This window comes from Electrophorus electricus, chromosome 8 (genome assembly GCF_041902795.1).
Source record: "Electrophorus electricus isolate QZ-2024a chromosome 8, ASM4190279v1, whole genome shotgun sequence".
Taxonomy (NCBI): domain Eukaryota; kingdom Metazoa; phylum Chordata; class Actinopteri; order Gymnotiformes; family Gymnotidae; genus Electrophorus; species Electrophorus electricus.
In genome coordinates, this window is record NC_137504.1 from 28,818,301 (window position 1) to 28,837,280 (window position 18,980).

General features: G+C 42.9%; 1 protein-coding gene across 2 annotated transcripts; it reads left to right on the forward strand.

Moving 5' to 3' along the window:
* Positions 1-54: 54 nt before the first annotated feature.
* spata22 (spermatogenesis associated 22) lies at positions 55-5,829 on the forward strand. Of its 2 annotated transcripts, none has more exons than XR_014125110.1 (7): positions 55-700; positions 982-1,077; positions 1,211-1,388; positions 1,534-1,855; positions 1,956-2,082; positions 2,168-2,819; positions 3,402-3,452. XR_014125110.1 is itself a non-coding variant. In XM_081720096.1 (7 exons), the coding sequence occupies exons 1-7, from the start codon at positions 664-666 to the stop codon at positions 3,591-3,593; spliced, it is 1,050 nt and encodes a 349-aa protein (XP_081576222.1). In that variant the 5' UTR covers positions 55-663; the 3' UTR covers positions 3,594-5,829. The 2 variants fall into 2 exon arrangements, 1 of the variants encoding a protein (XP_081576222.1); XM_081720096.1 differs by having other exon boundaries at positions 2,722-2,819; positions 3,402-5,829.
* Positions 5,830-18,980: the final 13,151 nt, after the last annotated feature.

An 18,980-nucleotide genomic window follows, 5' to 3' on the forward strand; every position in this document is an offset into this window, starting at 1 on the left:
TAGCACTCCACTTGGATTTAGTCGTCTGGCTACAACACAGCCACCGCGGCGCGACACGTTCCCGCGCAATTACGCGGACACGAGGCACACCGGCCGCGTGCGTTTCATTTATTTTATTTTATTTTTTTGGCTCGTTGGAAATTAAACTAGCTAAGCTAGCTGACATGGAGGTCCTGTGTTCTAGTTAAATATTTTACATTGTTAGCTGGCGTTAGTAAATTACTGTATTAGGAGAATCTTGGTCACTGGTGCTGTGTATCCATCGACAGGCTTCTTGTTTAAAGGTTGACCCCAGGCCTAAAGACTTTTGAGGAATATTTGTCAAGTTCAAAACGACCCCTAAGATAAGCTAGCTAACTAATGTCGTTTCGTTGCTAGCCAAAGTGTTAACCTAACAGCTGAGCTATCAAGGTTAACTAGCTGCGTGTCGATGCAGTTTTGGAATTTGAGGCAGTATAGTTAGTCTAGCTAGTTAACCAGTTTACTTTTGTTTGTTTTCAGCTAGCCGGTTTGTCATTCATTACGTTACGAGCTTCATTAAAGCATGCGACGTTTATCATAGCAGTTCGGCCAGTTAAAATATAAGGATAATCTTGCCATATTATTCCTTTCGTTTTAGGCGATTACTTTTCGTTACTGTTTGTGTTGCGTTATAACAACGTTATGAGGAGAAATGAAAACCAACCGAGGCCGACGGCAGGTAATTGAATAGCTATCTAGCTAGCAAACCGTCGGATGTAGTGTCTTTGATGTTGTTTAATTCTATAGTACCACGGACACAACATCCCACTTGGCATTTTGCCACTGTTTGGCCTAACTCAAATTTTAATTAATTTATTAACTTATTTATTTTTGTCATTTACAATATGCGTCTTTCAGTAAACCTGTTGCTGAGTAGAGTTATACAGTTCTTTTAGTCACTAAATTGTATTTACTTGTCAATATTAATCTTTAACGCTCGCATTATGTTTTTATGTACAGGCTGTCTGTCTGTGCCACTGTTCAACCAGAAGAAAAGGAGTAGATTGCCTTTGACCTCCAATCCATCTGAGAGTGGAACGTGCTCTGGCAGTTTAAGTATGGAGACACTATGGAGGCCTTCATTCCAACCTTTCACCTATCTATTATGTTCTTTGCATAGTGCCCCACTTTATATTAAATATGGGCAATGAAAAATGATCACCACAAGCAGCTGTCTGATTTTGTTTAGTAAATGTAGGACATTCTCAGGAAACGGCTAATCAAGTCCCTCTAGCTCAGAGAAATCAGTGGTACCAGCAAGCCAACTCACAGCCTCACCAAGACAAAGCTTGGCCCACTACTTCATCTGGTTCAACAGGAGGAGGATATGCGCCTATACCTCACCCACATAAACCTGCTTATGCTTGGTACATTAATGTCAGTCTTCCTCACACTGTCCATTTCAGTTGACTGTTTCCATGGTTAAAAAAAAAAAAAAAAGCAAATGTGAATTGAGACAAAGTGTTGTGTCTTCATTGGTGTCCTGTTCGTCCCTTGTCTTTGCACTTCCAGGTCACAGACAGGAGAGCATTCTATGGCGATCACTTCTAGCTTCTGGCAGGGCGGATTTCCTAATGTGTGTGTAAGCACTGAGGGCCAGCCTAGACCGTTCCCCGGCAAGCAGCTGGTGCAGCAGCAGTTACTCAGCAGACAGGCCCACCCACCCAAAGGGTCTTTACCATCTCAGCAGCTTGTGTCTGCTCAGAGTCAGGCCTCCCACTGGAGGTTCAAATCTGCTGCACATACTGGTGGTGGACAGGCAGGGCTGTGGGTCGAGGACACCTTTGGCACTTCAAGAAGTGTGAGCAATGCAGGGCAGCAGGAAGTCACTAAGGTAAGCTGGAGCCACTTGTGAAGTTACATATGACCTATGTGTGAGTCCTTCATATGTCAGCATGACTCAACTCGCTTTGTCACTTTGCTGTGAACTGTAGAAATCTGTAGTGTCCAAGGCAAAGCCATCAAGTGAGAAATCCCTGCGAATCCTCACAGCTGTGATAGAGGGTATGAGACACTGGAGTCAGTACAAGGACAAAGTCCCGATGCTGTTTGAGATTTTTGGTAAGAGTCACTGACTATCTAGCTGATTTGTTGCATTAGCACGACCTGATTGTCTAATGTGCATGTTCCACCCATTCTCCTGAAGGGACGAAAAAACTGTTCCTGGGTGCCGTGGAGACTATGCTGAAGAGCCCATCACCCTTGCCATTTGTTCTCCCGATAGACTTGTGTTTTGATGTTTTCATGTACGGACTCTGAAAACTCAAATTTATCATGTTATTTTGCTGTCTGGTGTCGACCAGAGGAGGATGCGTTCCCTTTTTGAATCTTGGTTCCTCTCAAGGTTTCTTCCATATGCTCTCAGGACATTTTTCCATGTCAATGTCACCTTGGCTTGCCCATTAGGGGCCAGGACCCAGATTTTGTGTGTATATGATTTCTGTGGAGGTGCTTGGTGACTCCACATGTAAATAGCACTATACAATTACATTTTTAATTTTAATTTGAACATTAAATCATGAATTATTCCAGTTTGGCAGCACACTGATGGTAACATTGCCAGATGGGTTATATGTGACTTAGTGGACTTTCATTAACAAGGATGACATCCAGGCTATGATGAAGCTTTCTTTTTTAAAATTAAGTGCAGCCTGGTCATTTATCGTCTCTGGTGGTTCAGTCTCATTTCTCTTCCTGTAGCCACTCTTGACTCTGCAGTTACAATAGGAAAATATGGTGCCAAGAACTTCCTCATGAGGGATGGGAAAGAAGCAGTACAGTGTGTGTACTACGAAAACGTGAGTACAACTCCCCAACAGACTCCTCATTGCGTTAACAGCCATATCCTTACAGCCATTACACAATGATCCACTAATCGCTTCAAGCTGTGCTCTAGGATAATAGAAGTCATATTTGTAATGGCTGAAAATTCATGTTTATAATGCTTATAGGTTAGAGCCTGCTGTTCTAAAGAATGTCTGATGGAGCCAGACATCAGTGTTGAATGAGTAGCTTCCTGTTTCTTATGCTCAGACTGCCCTCAGGCATTTCACAGAGATCTTTACTCAGTACTCTTCCTCTGTTAGAGCTGGGGGGAAAAAATGAATTTTTTTTTCATCCACACAGCACATCATGGTCTATGAAATATGACCTGTGTTTAAAATTTTCACAATCTCAGGTACACCCATAATGAACTTCTAGAAATTGAGTGGTCGTTTTGCCAACATTTATTGTTGTTTATTTTTTGTTTACGAATGACCTGGTACGATTACAAGAACATGTTTGGTCCCACATATTAGTGGGATAGTATGCTACAATGCCATCTCGGATTAAAAAGTTAACGGATTATTTTTAAGGTGTGTACCTTTTGTGTGCTAAAGGACCAGCCGCTGCCCAGACTGATCCGGGGTCAGCTGCATCGCTGTGTGGGGAACTACGACAGGCAGAAGGACGTGCTCACTTGCATGGCTGTACGGGCTGCTTCTGTTTCTGAGCAGAGGAACGCCCAGCAGGCCGTGAAGGTGTCAGATGGTGAGATGAGAAATGTGGTACAGGCTCTAACTGAAATGTGATATGAAGAGGAGCCCAAGAGGGAGTCACAGAGCAGGACAACTTCAAGACAGGATGCGCAAGTTGAGGTTGTTGGTTGTTGTTGTTTTTTTTGTTTTTTTTTCCTCCTCCGAAATTGAATATTAGTCCTAAGATGAAGCAGTTTTATGGCTTTAAATAATGCAGAGCCAATTCTGTTGGTTTATTTGAAATCAGCAGTTTTCTAGTTTGGGTTTGTATTATTTTTTTTTTGTGTGTATGTGTGCTGTAAATTTGCATATCCTTGCATATCCTTCAGTTCATAATTAATGACAATGTAAACCTTAAAACTATGTTCCATGTTTAGCTTGAGAATGCAAAACATTTTTTTTAATTTTCTTTGTTAATGAAACATTTTATTATAAAGCAAAAACACATAACAGCAAGTCTTGTTAAGGGTCAGTGAATAAACAAACACAACAATGAGGTAATATCTCAAAATATATCTTTCAAAAAGGGGACCAACCATTGAACAGCCATCTTACATATTTATTTACAGCCAAAAACGCACAATGAAAAACCTAGTACAACTAATCTAATCAGTTAACCAGTGGTCAGACTTAACACATTACCATGGATGAAGGGGCTTACTGTGCCTTTAGGCTTGTAGAGTCAGCTTAGCACAGTATAGGAACCTATGCATGAGTACATACAGCTCATACATTTGGATGCATACTTATTACTTTGATGGCAATTAGGGCCTTCTTAAATTATTTCACATACACAGTCTGTTTTGGCAAGTTAAAAAAAAAAACTTAAATTTAAACTAAACATTTACACTTACACGTTGGGGATAGATTTTGGTCAGTCGGCTTTTGTCTAGAGTGAAATGTGAACCGCATGCTTAATTAAGTTAATGAAAGGAAGGAAGGAAATGGGGAAATTATCTTGAGAGTCCCATCATTTAGCCACACTGAACACATTACACACTAAAGGAAGCAACAGAAAAGAGCGGTGACGGATGTTTGGGCTTGTGAATTTTTACCTCTGCTCATTGACATTTTTTGCTGTATTGTGTAGAGAATTAATTCTTCAGTAATACACCACAACCTCTTTAGTCAGTCATGCATTACTCGCCAAGAGTAACGGACAAGTATTTGATATAACCCAGCTAGGTGTGCCTCTGTCTCTCTTTTCTTTTAGTCATTCCTATTCAGCCTTTTCCCAGTCTCCATTTTGTCCATTTTCTTCACTTTTCACATTCCATTGTGTAGAGGTTTTTGAATCAAGACATACATACCAGTTTAATGTGAACTTGCCAAAGTTACAATGATGATTTGCAACTGAAACGGTCCCTTTTGCATTTGTAACAAAATGAGATGTATGGAAATGCACAATACAGTGGAGTTAAAACGAGGAAGCATTTACAAAACCACAGTTTCAGCAGAGGTTGGTAACCTGATAGAAGGTGTTGAAGTCTTCTCAGTCATGGTAAAAAAAGGCACAAGTCGGTAAGGGCAGAAAAGGTTTTTTTGTTTGTTTGTTTGTTTTTCTTTTCATCAAGAGTCTTGATGTTACTAAGCCTGCCTTTGTGTTTTTGTAATAAGGGTGTGTCTGTTCCTTTGCCATTTTGTAATCCACAATGTTGAGTGTAATGGAAGGTTTAAGTACAAAATATACAGTACGACTTGCAAGATTCTTGTTACAACATAAAGTACGAGGCAAACTGGCACAGATGTTTTTGAGGGGCTTTGTTTTATGTCATTCAACATTACAACACAGTTTTTTATATGCCAAGAAAAATCAGAGCTCGTTAGCAGGGTGTACTGTCTAAGTACAGATTCTTAGGATACATGATGTGGATAAAGGCCTCAGCTGCTAAGTCTGCCAATTTCTCACCATTTGGAGGTCCACCGAGTAGCTAAAACCCATGGAACAAATAAGACCCCAAAAACACTCCTGGAAAGTAATTTGTGTGATGGAAATTGTTCATGACCAGGGTTACTTTTATTGTTTTCTATTAGCCACAGTGTTTGTTGTTATTGGTTCAGGACTGTATAAAGTCACCTGTAAATATATAACAAAACTTCCAACATGTTGGAACATTCCAATTTTCCACTGGGATCCTGAATCCAGATTTCTCAGGCGCTGTGTTCCATACACAAAACCGGTGCAGAAACAGTCTTGTAGTTAATGAAACCATGAAGAGTCTTTGGATTCTCCTCTAATTTCATTTGTCTTGTTTCATTGTCATTCGGACAATTAAACCTGAAAGCCTGATGAGAATTTGTGGATTTCTGTTCGACGACATGGATATTCCCTGATGTTTTGGAGCATGGTTCTCCTTATCCACTCACACTCTTTACATGAGGATGTATCTCATGTAAGCAGAGACTTTTCCAAAAACACTTTTACTGTTTATGCAGTTTTGTCTGCCATTTTAGTTTGTGCCTTACCAAAGAAAAATCCAGTTTTGATGCACTTGCATTTTAATTAACATTAGCAAGGGTGCAGGTTAATTTTTAGGGAGTGATGAGGAGAAAGGTCTGTGAAAGTTGCGTTTCCGATCCTAAAATCATTTTTCAAAATGTGATTTCACTATGACGAATGCCTGAGCAATGGAAGTACTTCATCAAATGAGGGAAGACAATGTAACACATCACACAATGAACACAGTGGTTCTCCTGGGCACATGTGTCCTAAAGTGGCATCATAACCTTTAGATCTTGGTTGATGGTATCCATGAAACCTGCACCGCTCAGACCAGGTACAGTGGCAGGTCATTTATAAAAGCGTGGGTAGTGGAGTGGGTGAGAGCTGTTCTTTGGGAGCATACTTGGCAAAGAAGGGCAGGAAGAGGGTAAGCATCACACCCACTATGGCCAACATATAGCCCCAGCCTATCTGACACTCCCCAGCATAGTAGACTTCAGACTCTCCGCAGAAGGACTTGACCAGGCTGGAGTTGAGGCCGAAGGGGTATACCAGCAGACCAGAAGCCATGATGAACACTGGGGATGAGGAAAAAAAAGAGTGAAAAAAGACTGTTAATACAAAGAGTCCTATTTCTACATAAAATTATGCACTTATGCTTTATGCTTTAGCCTATTTGACCCCAGGAGAGCAGTTACTGATCACTTCATCACTGATGACGGGCAAAAATATTTTCTGGGGACTGATATAAAATTGTTAATTATTTTAAACGGTTATAAATAAGTTTATAATCTGTACATTATATCTCTTTAAATAACTTTGCCTATGAATCAGGAATGCCCCAAATGATAAATAAACCGAAGTTGAACTTGAAATGTTACACTTTTTATAGATTATTCTGTAGTTGCATACTGTATCCTCTTGGTGGCAGTAAGGGACTGGCAATACTGAATGTTATTTCAGTTAACCTTGTCAGCCTCTCGATACATCCACATCTTTCTATCCAGGTACAATACACACAGTATCCAACAGGCTGCTACACAAAATCCAATTGTGAGTAAAAATGAAATCAAATTTGTAGGTGATGCTTAGAAAAGAGTCCTTAATAAGTGAGCAACTGCTTCTCACAATGAGATATGAGATAAACAGTGAATGAATCCATTAGGAGACAAAGTGATCACATGATCAGCTCAAACAGCAGCTGGGCTTTGTCATTGGTTTTACAGTACTGTTGGAGACTCATAAGTGTCAAGCACCTATCAAGAGCCTCTACCAGTACTCTTCATAGTGAATGAAAGCAGAGATGAGCTCTATTTGCAGCCATAGAGACTCCTGACTTAAGCAACGTGATGGAACATTTTCCCTTCAACTTTATCTGTGCTTGCAATTCTATCGCAATACCCAGACGACTGGATTTAAACATTTTTGCTCGCCAGACTAGTAGATGAGTTTCAGAAGGCATTGTGTTCATTACTGACTTTAATTAACTTTATATAATGAAGTTTTTTCCATAATCTCTCTCTCTCTCTCTCTCTCTCTCTCTCTCTCTCTCTCTCTCTCTCTCTCTCTCTCTCTCTCTCTCTCTCTCTCTCTCTCTCTCTCTCTCTCTCTCTCTCTCTCTCTCTCTCTCTCTCTCTCTCTCTCTCCCACACTTCCTGCCCTCCCTCCCTTCCTCTGGGTTGGACCCAGAGTTCAACTCTCAGCACACTGCCCTGTGCTCATCAGTAGGGGTCTGGGAGTTTAAAGCCTGTCTGCTAATGACTCTACAATGGCCTTCTCTATCAAACCTCTATTTGCATAGAGATTCAGCAAGAGGCTCCTTTCGTGCCTCTCTCTCCAGGCACCAGTGCTGACTGGGACAGGGGAGAGGCCACCAGGCTGCCTTCTGTCCAAATCTAGAAATTAAGGAATACGGATTGGCTGCAGACCAACACAGTATACTGAGAACCTCAAGAGGGGATTATTAGAACAGTACTGGAGATCTGCCATCTTGGTCTGTGTGGTAAAACAGAATGCATGTTTTGAGACATTTTATGTTTTTAAAAACCTCTTGTATCCCACCTAATGGAGTGCATAGAGTAAGGTGTTACTAACACTTCATGGGTTTGATTCCCAGGAAGAATACATACTGCCAGACTGATAAATATACATGTCACTCTTGGTTAGAGCATCTGACAAACGCTATAAAAGTACTTTGTAATCTGAATTTTAGGTAGTAGGTATGTTACATGAGGTAACAGCAGTTTTGTATGCACCGTAAAGAATACTACCATAAAACAATCAGTGATGCCATATAACAATCTATACTGAAGGTGAACTTATTCCTTAGCTACATAACATGTGTGAGCTTCTAAAGGTCAAGTTTGGGAGCAACTGTAATCTGGATTAGATAAGGCCATAGGCCACAGGGCAGGTGTGTATGAGATATCAGAGATGGCACACAGTTGCATGTGGCTGTAATGCCCCAATTTATCTGACCTGTTCTGAGACCTGTCTCACCGCATAGCCTACAGTACTCCACCTCCAACATAACTGTCCCTAGAACAGCGCCGAGTTGCTATCGACCTGAACATCTTAAAGTCCATGTGGATTCTATTTAGCCCTTAACATCACACAGTGCAGTTAGTCATTTGTTCTGATTGCTTCTTTGGTTTCCAGATGTAGTAGCACCATTAGTAGATATGGAAGCCTTCTCATTTGGCCAAGTTTAGATTCAGGGTCAAACGGGTTCAGCATGGTACGGAGAAACCTTGTATCATGATGGTGAGACTAAAGGTGGGACTAAAGCACTGGGTGTGTAGGAATAACAGCAAGCACGTGTAAATGGCAAAGCCCTTGTTAAGAGTGTCAAATTCTTTAATTAAATGTCATTGGGAAGTGTATTAAACTATCAGGCAACAAAGTCTTCCTTTGGCATTTAAACTTGGCCTCACCTTTTTAGTTTAGAGCAAGGGTGTGTCTATGGATTAATGTGAATATGGCGTCATACAGTGACTATGCATGACTGCATTGCTCAGAGATTCTGAATTATATTCCTACATATTGCATTTGTGATATGCCTTAACATGACCATTAAATATAGCCTGGATTATTTTAAATAAAGTTATTATTTGATCATATTGATTATACCTTATGATGCATTATCAAAGCATCCACAGAAAAATGTGCCACAAACACATCTGAGGTTGGACTGGAAACACAAAATATATATATATTTTAAAAATTGGCAGTTTAGATGGCTTATTTACAAATTATGACACTGATAAAATGCAATATCGGTATTGCCAAGAACAACACTGTGATTATGATTAACAAGCGATATGTTGTGCTTCCCTACATTATCTTCTATATTCATAGCTTTAATAAATACATGAAAAATGAGCAGCAAAAACCCATTTCTTGCATGCTAAGCTTAGTTTGTCACATGTCCTTAAGCGCCTCTTGTGCTGCTGTTATACTACACAGATGCATCACATGGGTGACAAATGATTTGATGGTGGCATTCACTGGACGGTGTAATAACATTCCAAGCACGCCTGTCTGACGGAGCTCACTTAAGTCTAGATGATCTCAGATCAGCTCTCCCAAGGCCACTGCAATCAGTTTCCAATTGCTACTCATTGGAATATATTTATTAGACATTATGGTCAGTGTCCATAACGCTTTCCTGTATTGATGTAACTAAATTGCAAATATGTTGCCTCATCTGGATGAACGTTATATGATTTTCCATAACGCAAAAAAAAAAAAAAAGGCAGCTCTTGCCAGAGCTGAGGATAAGGTCTCCGTTTGGATTTGGATTTAGGAAGTGAAGCATTGCCAAGCGTTTGCTTGCCTTCCAGCACAGGTGTTTGCTTTGGAGTAGTATTCCTCCGCTGGCATTAATGTGGATATTAACTAGAGATAATATCTCCATTATGTTGGCATTCACTTCACAACCCATCAGCTTCCCCATCATTTCCTTCTCTACCTGCAGTTGTGTATATTCATACACTGTCACTTGATCCATGCATACAATAACAGAGAAAAAGTCTTCATTATGGTGGAATCACTTGAATAAATAGTTCTCTAACTGGGAAGCAATTTCCTCCAAAACAGGAGTGTAGGGGGGTGGGCAGGGGGGAGTTTGGAAAGGACCTTGAAAGCCACCCTCTTTCAGACAGGTAGAGCACTAATAGAGTTGCTTATTGTTATGGAGGTGCAGTTAAAATGCAATTACGGTCAATTTAAAGTGCTGTCCCCACAATAGCCACGGGGCAGTAAAGCACATTAGCATGCTAGAGTGCTAGCGCACAAGGCCTCCCAACTCCTCGTTTAGCCATGCATAGCGCAATAATCCCAGGTACGAGGGGGCAGTCCGGACTGGCTGGACCCAGGCGATTGTCCATCTGTGGCAGTGGGAGGAAGGCGGAGGAGTTCATAGACAGTAGAGTAATGGCCCACTGAGAGGGAATGAAGCAGCGGAGCTGGAGTGGAGGAGCACAGATGCATGGCCTGCTTAAGCGTGTGGAAAGACAGCCATATACGCAGGCAGTGAATAGAGAGCTCCGCTCCGTGCCAGCCAGTGCGCGCATGCTGTTGACTTACAGGTGACAAAGTGCCACCCCAGTTCCAGGCTTTCCGTTTCTGCCCAAACAGCAAGCGATTTATTTACTCACGCTTCCCCCCAACTGTCTCTTCACATCCCTCTCCATCTCACTCCAGCAGTGCGTTAAGACTAATGCACAAGTTCAAAGGCTGAAAAATTGTGCCTGATGCGCCCCTTCTGGATACAAACACACACAATATTTCAGAAGGCAAATGGAGACTAACAGCTTATCTTTGCACCCACTTTAGCGCTGGGGTTCTACCACTGCTGTCTGGGTATATGCACCATGAGCTTGGTCAGCGGGAGAATAATGCTGTTTAATTAGCAACTGAGAACTCGTCCCCCTTCACGCTGCAGCATACGCTGTTCGGCTGCTGATCTCCGTGCCTCTGAAGAAAGTGTTAATCCTCCATACTTCTGGAGACCTGGACAAGCTTTGAGGCATGCCCACTGGTCTGCATATAAACACTCAATGGGTGATTCAAAAGCAGTGTTGCTGAGCAGAAACAAAGTTAAATTACACTATATAATAATTTGCGCTAGTGGTCATAATGTATACTACATATAATTATATACTGTTCAATTATCACACCAAGGGCTTATTGCACTAAGGACACTGGCAGTGAATGATTACATTAATAATGATCTGTAGTGTAACTGAACTGGAGAAATGACCTGTAAAAATGTTCACTTTGTACAGGTTGTGCTTGAGTGACCATTTAAACATGGCCCATATAGAACTGCACAGCAGAGACACTGAGAGAAGGATTCAATAAGTGTCTCTCAGGTGTGAAGAATGGCTATTGGGCAGCCGACAGTGTGTGTGTGTGTGTGTGTGTGTGTGTGTGTGTGTGTGTGTGTGTGTGTGTGTGTGTGTGAGTGTGTGTGTGTGTGTGTGTGTGAATGAGAGTGAGAGAGAGAGAGAGAGAGAGAGAGAGACACACACACAGACAGAGGTGTGTGATGAGGTGGCATTGAAGCATGAAAGTGTGTGTGGTAACATGTTGCTGGATACCACTGTTATAAATGTGTGAATGCAGTCATACACACACACAAACAGCTTGACCTGACCAGGATTTAAAGCATGACTATAAGGTCTTGGGTATGACATAAGGTATGACACACATCAGGGTCATGTTATTTCTTAAGAGGAATTGTGTGTGAGTGTGTGTGTGTGTGTGTGTGTATGTGTGTGTGTGTGTGTGTGTGTGTGTGTGTGTGTGTGCGCGCGTTTCACTCGTTCATCAATAGCTCAGTTTTAAGTGTTTTCCTTATAAACCACTGTCTATTGCCAGCTTGAACCACCATGTCACAAACAGGGCAATTATGAGTGTTTGGTAAAACTACATTATCCACTGTTCCCAGAATGGCTGTATACACACAGTCACAATGACCAGATTTACTGTCCTATCCAGAACCCGGTGGCTTTCAAGCTAACTATCCCCTAATGCATTTTGAGTTAATTAGATTGCAGCAGTTACTGCACAGATTCCAAGACTCTCCTCCTGCTGTTTAATTGTAGATGATGACTTCATTAGACCAGTTCTGCTACTCCGCATCCTTGGTCATTAAGGCTATATACCTTCTGTCTCGAGTCAGTGTAAATGAATACAGGAAATGTCATGACACCCAGGTTGGCACTGGGAAGCAACCATGACTAGAATGGGTTAGATTAGAGAAAGACTGATTATGCTGGCCTGTTGTAACATGACCATGAAGATGATTACAGTCACCGGTATGCTTTAGACATGCTCCCATACATATACAGAGGACAAATGGCACAGCGCTTATCTGGTGCAACCCAAGAGCCCGCTCCAAAACCCACACAAACACCCGTTCACTCTCGAAACAAGGAATAAGACACGCAAACTTTATCTGCGAGCATGCACGTGTGTTTGCAGGCCAGCATCTTCAGACGCCTCACCAAAATCAAGGCAATGTCCCGTGGCGTCTGTGCGTTCACCCTCCGTCCCACGTCCGCTGATTTTTGCCTGCAAACACCTTGAATTCTTCATCCACAGGGAAGAACTTTTACCTACACATGCATCCTATCGCTCCCACACACCTAAGAGCTCACGGCATGGAAGCCATTATCTATTGCTGCAGAACGTGAAGCGCGCAGCCCATTATTTCACCATCCGTATACTGCGTGGCGTGGAAATTTAAAACAAGCCAAATTGGTCCGGCCGACCGCGGGCACTGATCTGCGGCCACATTACAGCAACCCCACACAACAGGCGCTTAAATGCACAGCCGGGAACCGCAGCCGTTTATTTCCCCGAATTATTTTCAGAGGCCGGACAGAGGAAATAAAATAACGCAATATCTATAAAAGTCCAATAAATCTTCATTTATGGCCAACATTCTCATTTGTTTTTTTGTTGCCCAGCCACGCGCGTTTTGTCAGTGATGAAATGCGTCAGAGTACAGCATATGCTAGGGGCCTGGAGAAAGCCCAGCAATATTGCTTAATTACAGGCTTCTGCAACACAGTCGTACATCAGAAAGGCTCTGTCCTCTTCTGGTTTTCCTCTTCCTGTTGTCAGAGGGTGGGCAAACTTTTGTTTCACTTTGTTAACAGGTGTTGTCTTCTGCCACTTCTCTTCCATTTGGATAGTGTGGAATTGCTTTCTCTGTTACGGTAAAAAAAAACTACTACTACTACTACTACTAATAATGCCTGTGTAAATTTGCTCCCATTAACCAGAGATGCTGTTAGGGGCATTTGGGAATGTTTACACGTGCACACACACACTGGGGAGTTATATCCCCAGGATAGCTAGCTGATCCTTCTCTCTTTCCTGCTCCTGCACGTCTCTCGTCTGTCTCCGACAGGCCACTGCTCCATTAAAACAGCAGAACAGAAAGTGTGTATGTGTGTGTCACAAGCTAATATATTTTTATAATATTATTCTATACAGTCTGTTGGTGCTGTGAAAGATGATAAAAATGACCAGAACATGACAAGCTGCCCACATTCAGAACACCGACATACTGTCAGGAAATAGGCAAAAGTAAACAATTGCCAATAAAGGACTGAAAAACTGGACACCAGAGACCCACAAGCTGAATTTGAAACATGTAGAACATTCTATAATGATACCAAATGCTGCATAAAAATTTAGGATTAGACACAAATTCTAATAAGAGCTCTCATAATGGTGAATGGAATTAATTGCGTTATCACCCCGTAGACACACACACACACACACACACACACACACACACACACACACACACACACTAACAAACATCCTCTTCACACTGTAATGTATGAAAACTTAATTTGAATACATTTACACAGTTAAATCTCCAAATAAGTATAAGCGCCATCCAAATTCAGTCAGTAGGTGGATGTGATGGGTGCACAATGAACTGAAACAGAACCTTCTAGAACAGATATCTGAGAATATGGCCTATGGTATGATTTATAGAGCCTCGAAAACTATTCATATGCATTAGCTCAGGGTAAATTATTGCCCACTTATCTGAATATGACGGAAGACGCACCGTATGACTAACTAGCTTTAGGACCCATTCGAGCACCTTACATTCATCTCTGTGTCACAGGCAATCTGTCACCTTAATTAAGTATATTTCCGAGTGACCATTCACATTTTATTGCCTCTAATTCATTTGGGTGTGGAAGGGAGACTGTGCTCTCTGGAGCACGCTGTGGGTGTCAGAGGGAACCTGCGAGAGTCTGAGGCCAAACTGGCTCAACAGCTGCCTGAGCACAGTACCCACTACAACCTGTTCACACAATGTCAGCTTAATAACAAAGGGTGCGTGTGTGTGCTGTTCACGCAGCACTGTGAGGGGATTAATTCATGTGGGGATGAGTGTTAGAGTACATAAATCGAACACCTAGGTTGACACAGGTTTCAGGTGACTGACTAATGCTTTTTCCCCAGGTTGGATTAATACTTTACTGTGTATAAAACACTAACTGGTATGCCGGTGTTAATGTCGTTGTTAAGTGTTAACCGTACTGGCTGATTTGTGTAAGCGTGTTTGTATGTGTCTGTGTGTGAGAGGCAGAACATGGTGTTTGCCAGCACCCACTGACTAATCTCAGGAGGATACAGTCTCTGTCAGAAAGACAAAGGAGTCGCACCTGAGCATGGTAACTAGGAGTGAGCTATCATTAATCAGTCTGGGAATGTGTACGTGTGTCTGTGCGTGTGCATGTGTTTGACATGCGTGAACCTTTATGCATATGCGTCGGTGTGCCTATCTGTGTACTGGTGCGTATCCACAGGGGCATTTCTCAATTTCACTCCAAACTCAGTCCAGTCAAATGTACATAAAACAATTGGTGTCACCTGTGCCTGAGATGACATATTGCAAGTCTGGTATCCATGTGACTCTGTGTAGGTGGCGAGTGAGTGGGGTGATGGAAGTCCGGGGTGGAGTAGTGCCTTCCTGCAGAGCTACAGTAATGAAGTGGGACTGTGCAGAAGCAGCTGACCTGCTACCATTAGTAGGAGATAAAAGCCATTACACAGCCGTGCTCTGGCGCTCTGGGGGGCAGCGACAGAGCGGAGCAGGGGGGCAACTGTAGCCCAGAGCAGAAGTGGCACAGGGGGAAAGGTGGTTAAAGAAAGGCGAGACTGGGGAATGAGATGGCCTTGAAATAAATGATGTGTTCATAGGGTATGAATGAGATGTGATGAAGTGTGTGTGTGTGTTTCTGAATTTTTATGTGTGCATAGCAGCCAGGGATTTACATTAGACCACTGTTTGAACTTTACACACACATCCTGCACAAGGCATGAGGTTATGAGGAAAAACACCTTTATTTATACACCTCCGCCTCCATATTCCCAGTTCTGGTTTATGTAGAGTAGGTGGAGCCCTGCTGCTGCTGGTACGTACTGCGGTCCTGTCAGTGAGCATCGCTGTGCTGGGTTTCATGTGTCCTGCAGGCTGGACCTGTTCCTGTTTGGTTACACTGCCACATCAGAGCCGTTGGCCGCACTCCTCATTCTATCACTCAAGCATGCAGGAACTAACACGCTTGAGCACTGTAGCACACATGACTGAGTCACAAACCCGTAAATTGTCTGTGAGCATCTCATGTGAGGGTCTGTAAAGCAGGGTTACTCTAGACCTTTTTCTGAGTGTGTGATTGTGTGCACGCATGCGCGTGTGTGTGTGTGTGTGTGTGTGTGTGTGTGTGTGTGTGTGCATTTGTGTCTCTCTCCAGTGTTCTCAGCTCTGAAGGGGTCACACCTCTGTCAAGTATGGTAGTGATGGGTAGGGAGAGTGTATCCGTGTATTTGTTCCTTCCCTGCATGTCCATTGTGGGAGAGCAGTAGTTGAGAGAACCATGATTCCCCTCCCCATGGTGTGTGTGTGTCTGTCTTTTGTCTCTACATGTCTCAGTGCACTGGACTGATTTTGTATTTCTTTGGCCGTGACTCTCATAAAAGACCACTTTAGCGCATAGACACATGCACACGCACGCATAACTATGCACGCACATATACGCGGACACACACACACATACACACGTGTGCGTGTGTGTGCGCGCACAACTGGTTGGCAGATAACTGCTCCATTAAATCTGTGCGGCCATCCTGCCCTGATAGCTTATAATGGCATCATGGAGATTGGAGCTGTAAACACACACACACACACACACACACACACACACACACACAAAGAGAGGAAGCTCATAATCAAAGGACATAAACAACCAACAACATACAGACAAAGTTACAATGACCCCTGTAGGCCAACTGAGACATAATGCTGAGGAACAAGCACGAAGTGACTGTGTGTGCGTGCATGTGTGAGAGTGTGTGTATCTGACCTCTACTCTCCATCCCCTTCACACTAACCTCAGCGACCCCCATCTCTACACCCATCATTTCATTCATCCTTTTTCAGCGCCACACAAACACACTCCCCCAACCTCCACAACAGGATGAAGGTGATGGGAATGTACGCTCTGTAGCCCCCTTCACGCAACCTTCACACACACAGCCTCACTATACTGAGAAATATAGAGATATTAAAAATCCTGAAGCAGATATATGCTCTTATAAGCCAGTGACAGGTCTTTTTAAGAACTGGGCTCTTTAAAAAACGTACTTGGTCATTGTTACTCTCTCTCTCTGTCTCTACAAACATAACAGCATGTTGAGACCAAGCATAAGAAACATTTTTACTCCATCATTCAGAATCTTCACTCTCACTTTGGGTCTCCTTTATTCTCTCTCAAGTGCACACGCATGTGTGCGTGCGCACACACACACACACACACACGCACAAACGCACGCAAACAGACGAAAGGCGCGCACACACTTGGATGCAGTGTACAGGTTTGGATGTTGACTGTGGTGACAGAACAGAGGGAGAGTCTTTAATGTTTAAACAGCATCACAGCCACAGTTGTTTGACTACACGCCTGAGAATTAAGAGAGGTGGGGGGGGGGGGGGGGGGTTTCATGTGTGGGAGATGGGAGTCGTATTTCATTTCTACGATATTCTGCAGTGGAGTATTTATGCGATGCGTGTGTGTGTTGAGTGTCTGCGCGCATGCGCATATGTGTGTTTGTTTGAGGGGTGGTCCCTTATGGGAGCCCATTAGTGAGGGCAAGCCCTAAGAGCTACCATATTCCAGCATACATGACATCGAGACAGAAACAGATGAGATCGAGAGAAGGGAGTGGGATGATGGACAGACAGAGACAGACAGACAGTCTTTCTGGACAGCAGAGCCCAATCATACACTGCCATGTCAGATGTGTGTGATAGTGTGAGCACATCAGATACACACACACACAAATTTACCTTTTGCATTGCTCTTCCACTGGCAAGACCTGCATGTGTGTGCGTGTGTGTGTGTGGGGGGGGGGGGGTATACTGTGCCCTGTGAGTTGTGCTGATTAGATAGAGTCACAGGGGAGCAAAGCAGGCTGTGAGGTGGTATAGTGCTTTCACTTGGACTTGGCTGCCATTTGTATGCAGAAGTCAGCACATATCAAAGCTCAACAGTTATCTTTCACTGAGTGCGCCAGCCTGACGACCAGAACAAACTGTAGCGAGAGAGATGTGAACACACAGCAGTGCCATCTCAAATACATGTCAGTACACCCATCCACACACCCCATCCACGGGGTACAGAATGAAGAGGAAGGGTTTTCTCTGTTATTAATGACAATTCAGGCTGAATCGGAGTGGAAGCAGATAGAGCCCATTTCTCTCCCTCTCTCTCTCACACACACACACACACACTCAGAAAAAGGTCTAGAATAACCCTGCTTTACAGAGCCACACATGAGATGCTCACAGACAATTTATGGTTTGTGACTCAGCCATGTGTGTGCATATGGATGGGGCTGGTGTGAGTCTCCTTAGTTCCACATTCAATTCTGTAGCGAATCCTGCTACAGAGCTCAAGCGTGTTAGTTCCTGCATGCTTGAGTGATAGAATGAGGAGTGCGGCCAACGGCTCTGATGTGGCAGTGTAACCAAACAGGAACAGGTCCAGCCTGCAGGACACATGAAACCCAGCACAGCGATGCTCACTGACAGGACCGCAGTACGTACCAGCAGCAGCAGGGCTCCACCTACTCTACATAAACCAGAACTGGGAATATGGAGGCGGAGGCTGATAATAACCAGTGTACATGGCTCATTCCTGACTTCGAGACATTCCCTACCAGTCTTTCCTTCTCCCGGAACGGGTTGTTGTCATTACATTTTTCAGTGCACCTGAATAGCACAGTAGCTGTTTAGCAGCACACACACACACAGAACGGTCTGCTCTGTAGGGAGGTTTCTGGAAAGTGTTTGATGAAGAGGACTTTAATGGCTGCCTTGCTGCGAGCAGGAAGGGATGGTCGGGGAACCAGAGTGGGTCTCGTCTCCTTTCTTAATGGATGTGTGTGCTCATGACCACAAATACACAACAGTGTATGTGCAGTGTGTGAAAAATCTACTACTGCTGCAAGTACTGTTACTACTATACTACTATTACTACTACTGTTACTATTATACCACTACACTGCTTCTACTATACTACTATTACTACTACTGTTACTATTATACCACTACACTGCTTCTACTATACTACTATTACTACTACTGTTACTATTATACCACTACACTGCTTCTACTATACTACTACTGTTACTATTATACCACTACACTGCTTCTACTATAATACTATTACTACGATGGTGATTTTACTGCTACTGGTATGTATAAATATACATGTAAAATTTAAAAAAAATAAAGGTCTCAACTCCTGTAACGGACATATCCAGTGCCCTCTCACTTTTACACATGTACATGTTTAATTATTGTCATTATGTTTGTCCTAGTTTGAGTTTGCTTTCTGGGATTTGTTCTGTTTTGAGGAGTTAGTGCAGGTTATTGTTGTTTATTTATATATTTT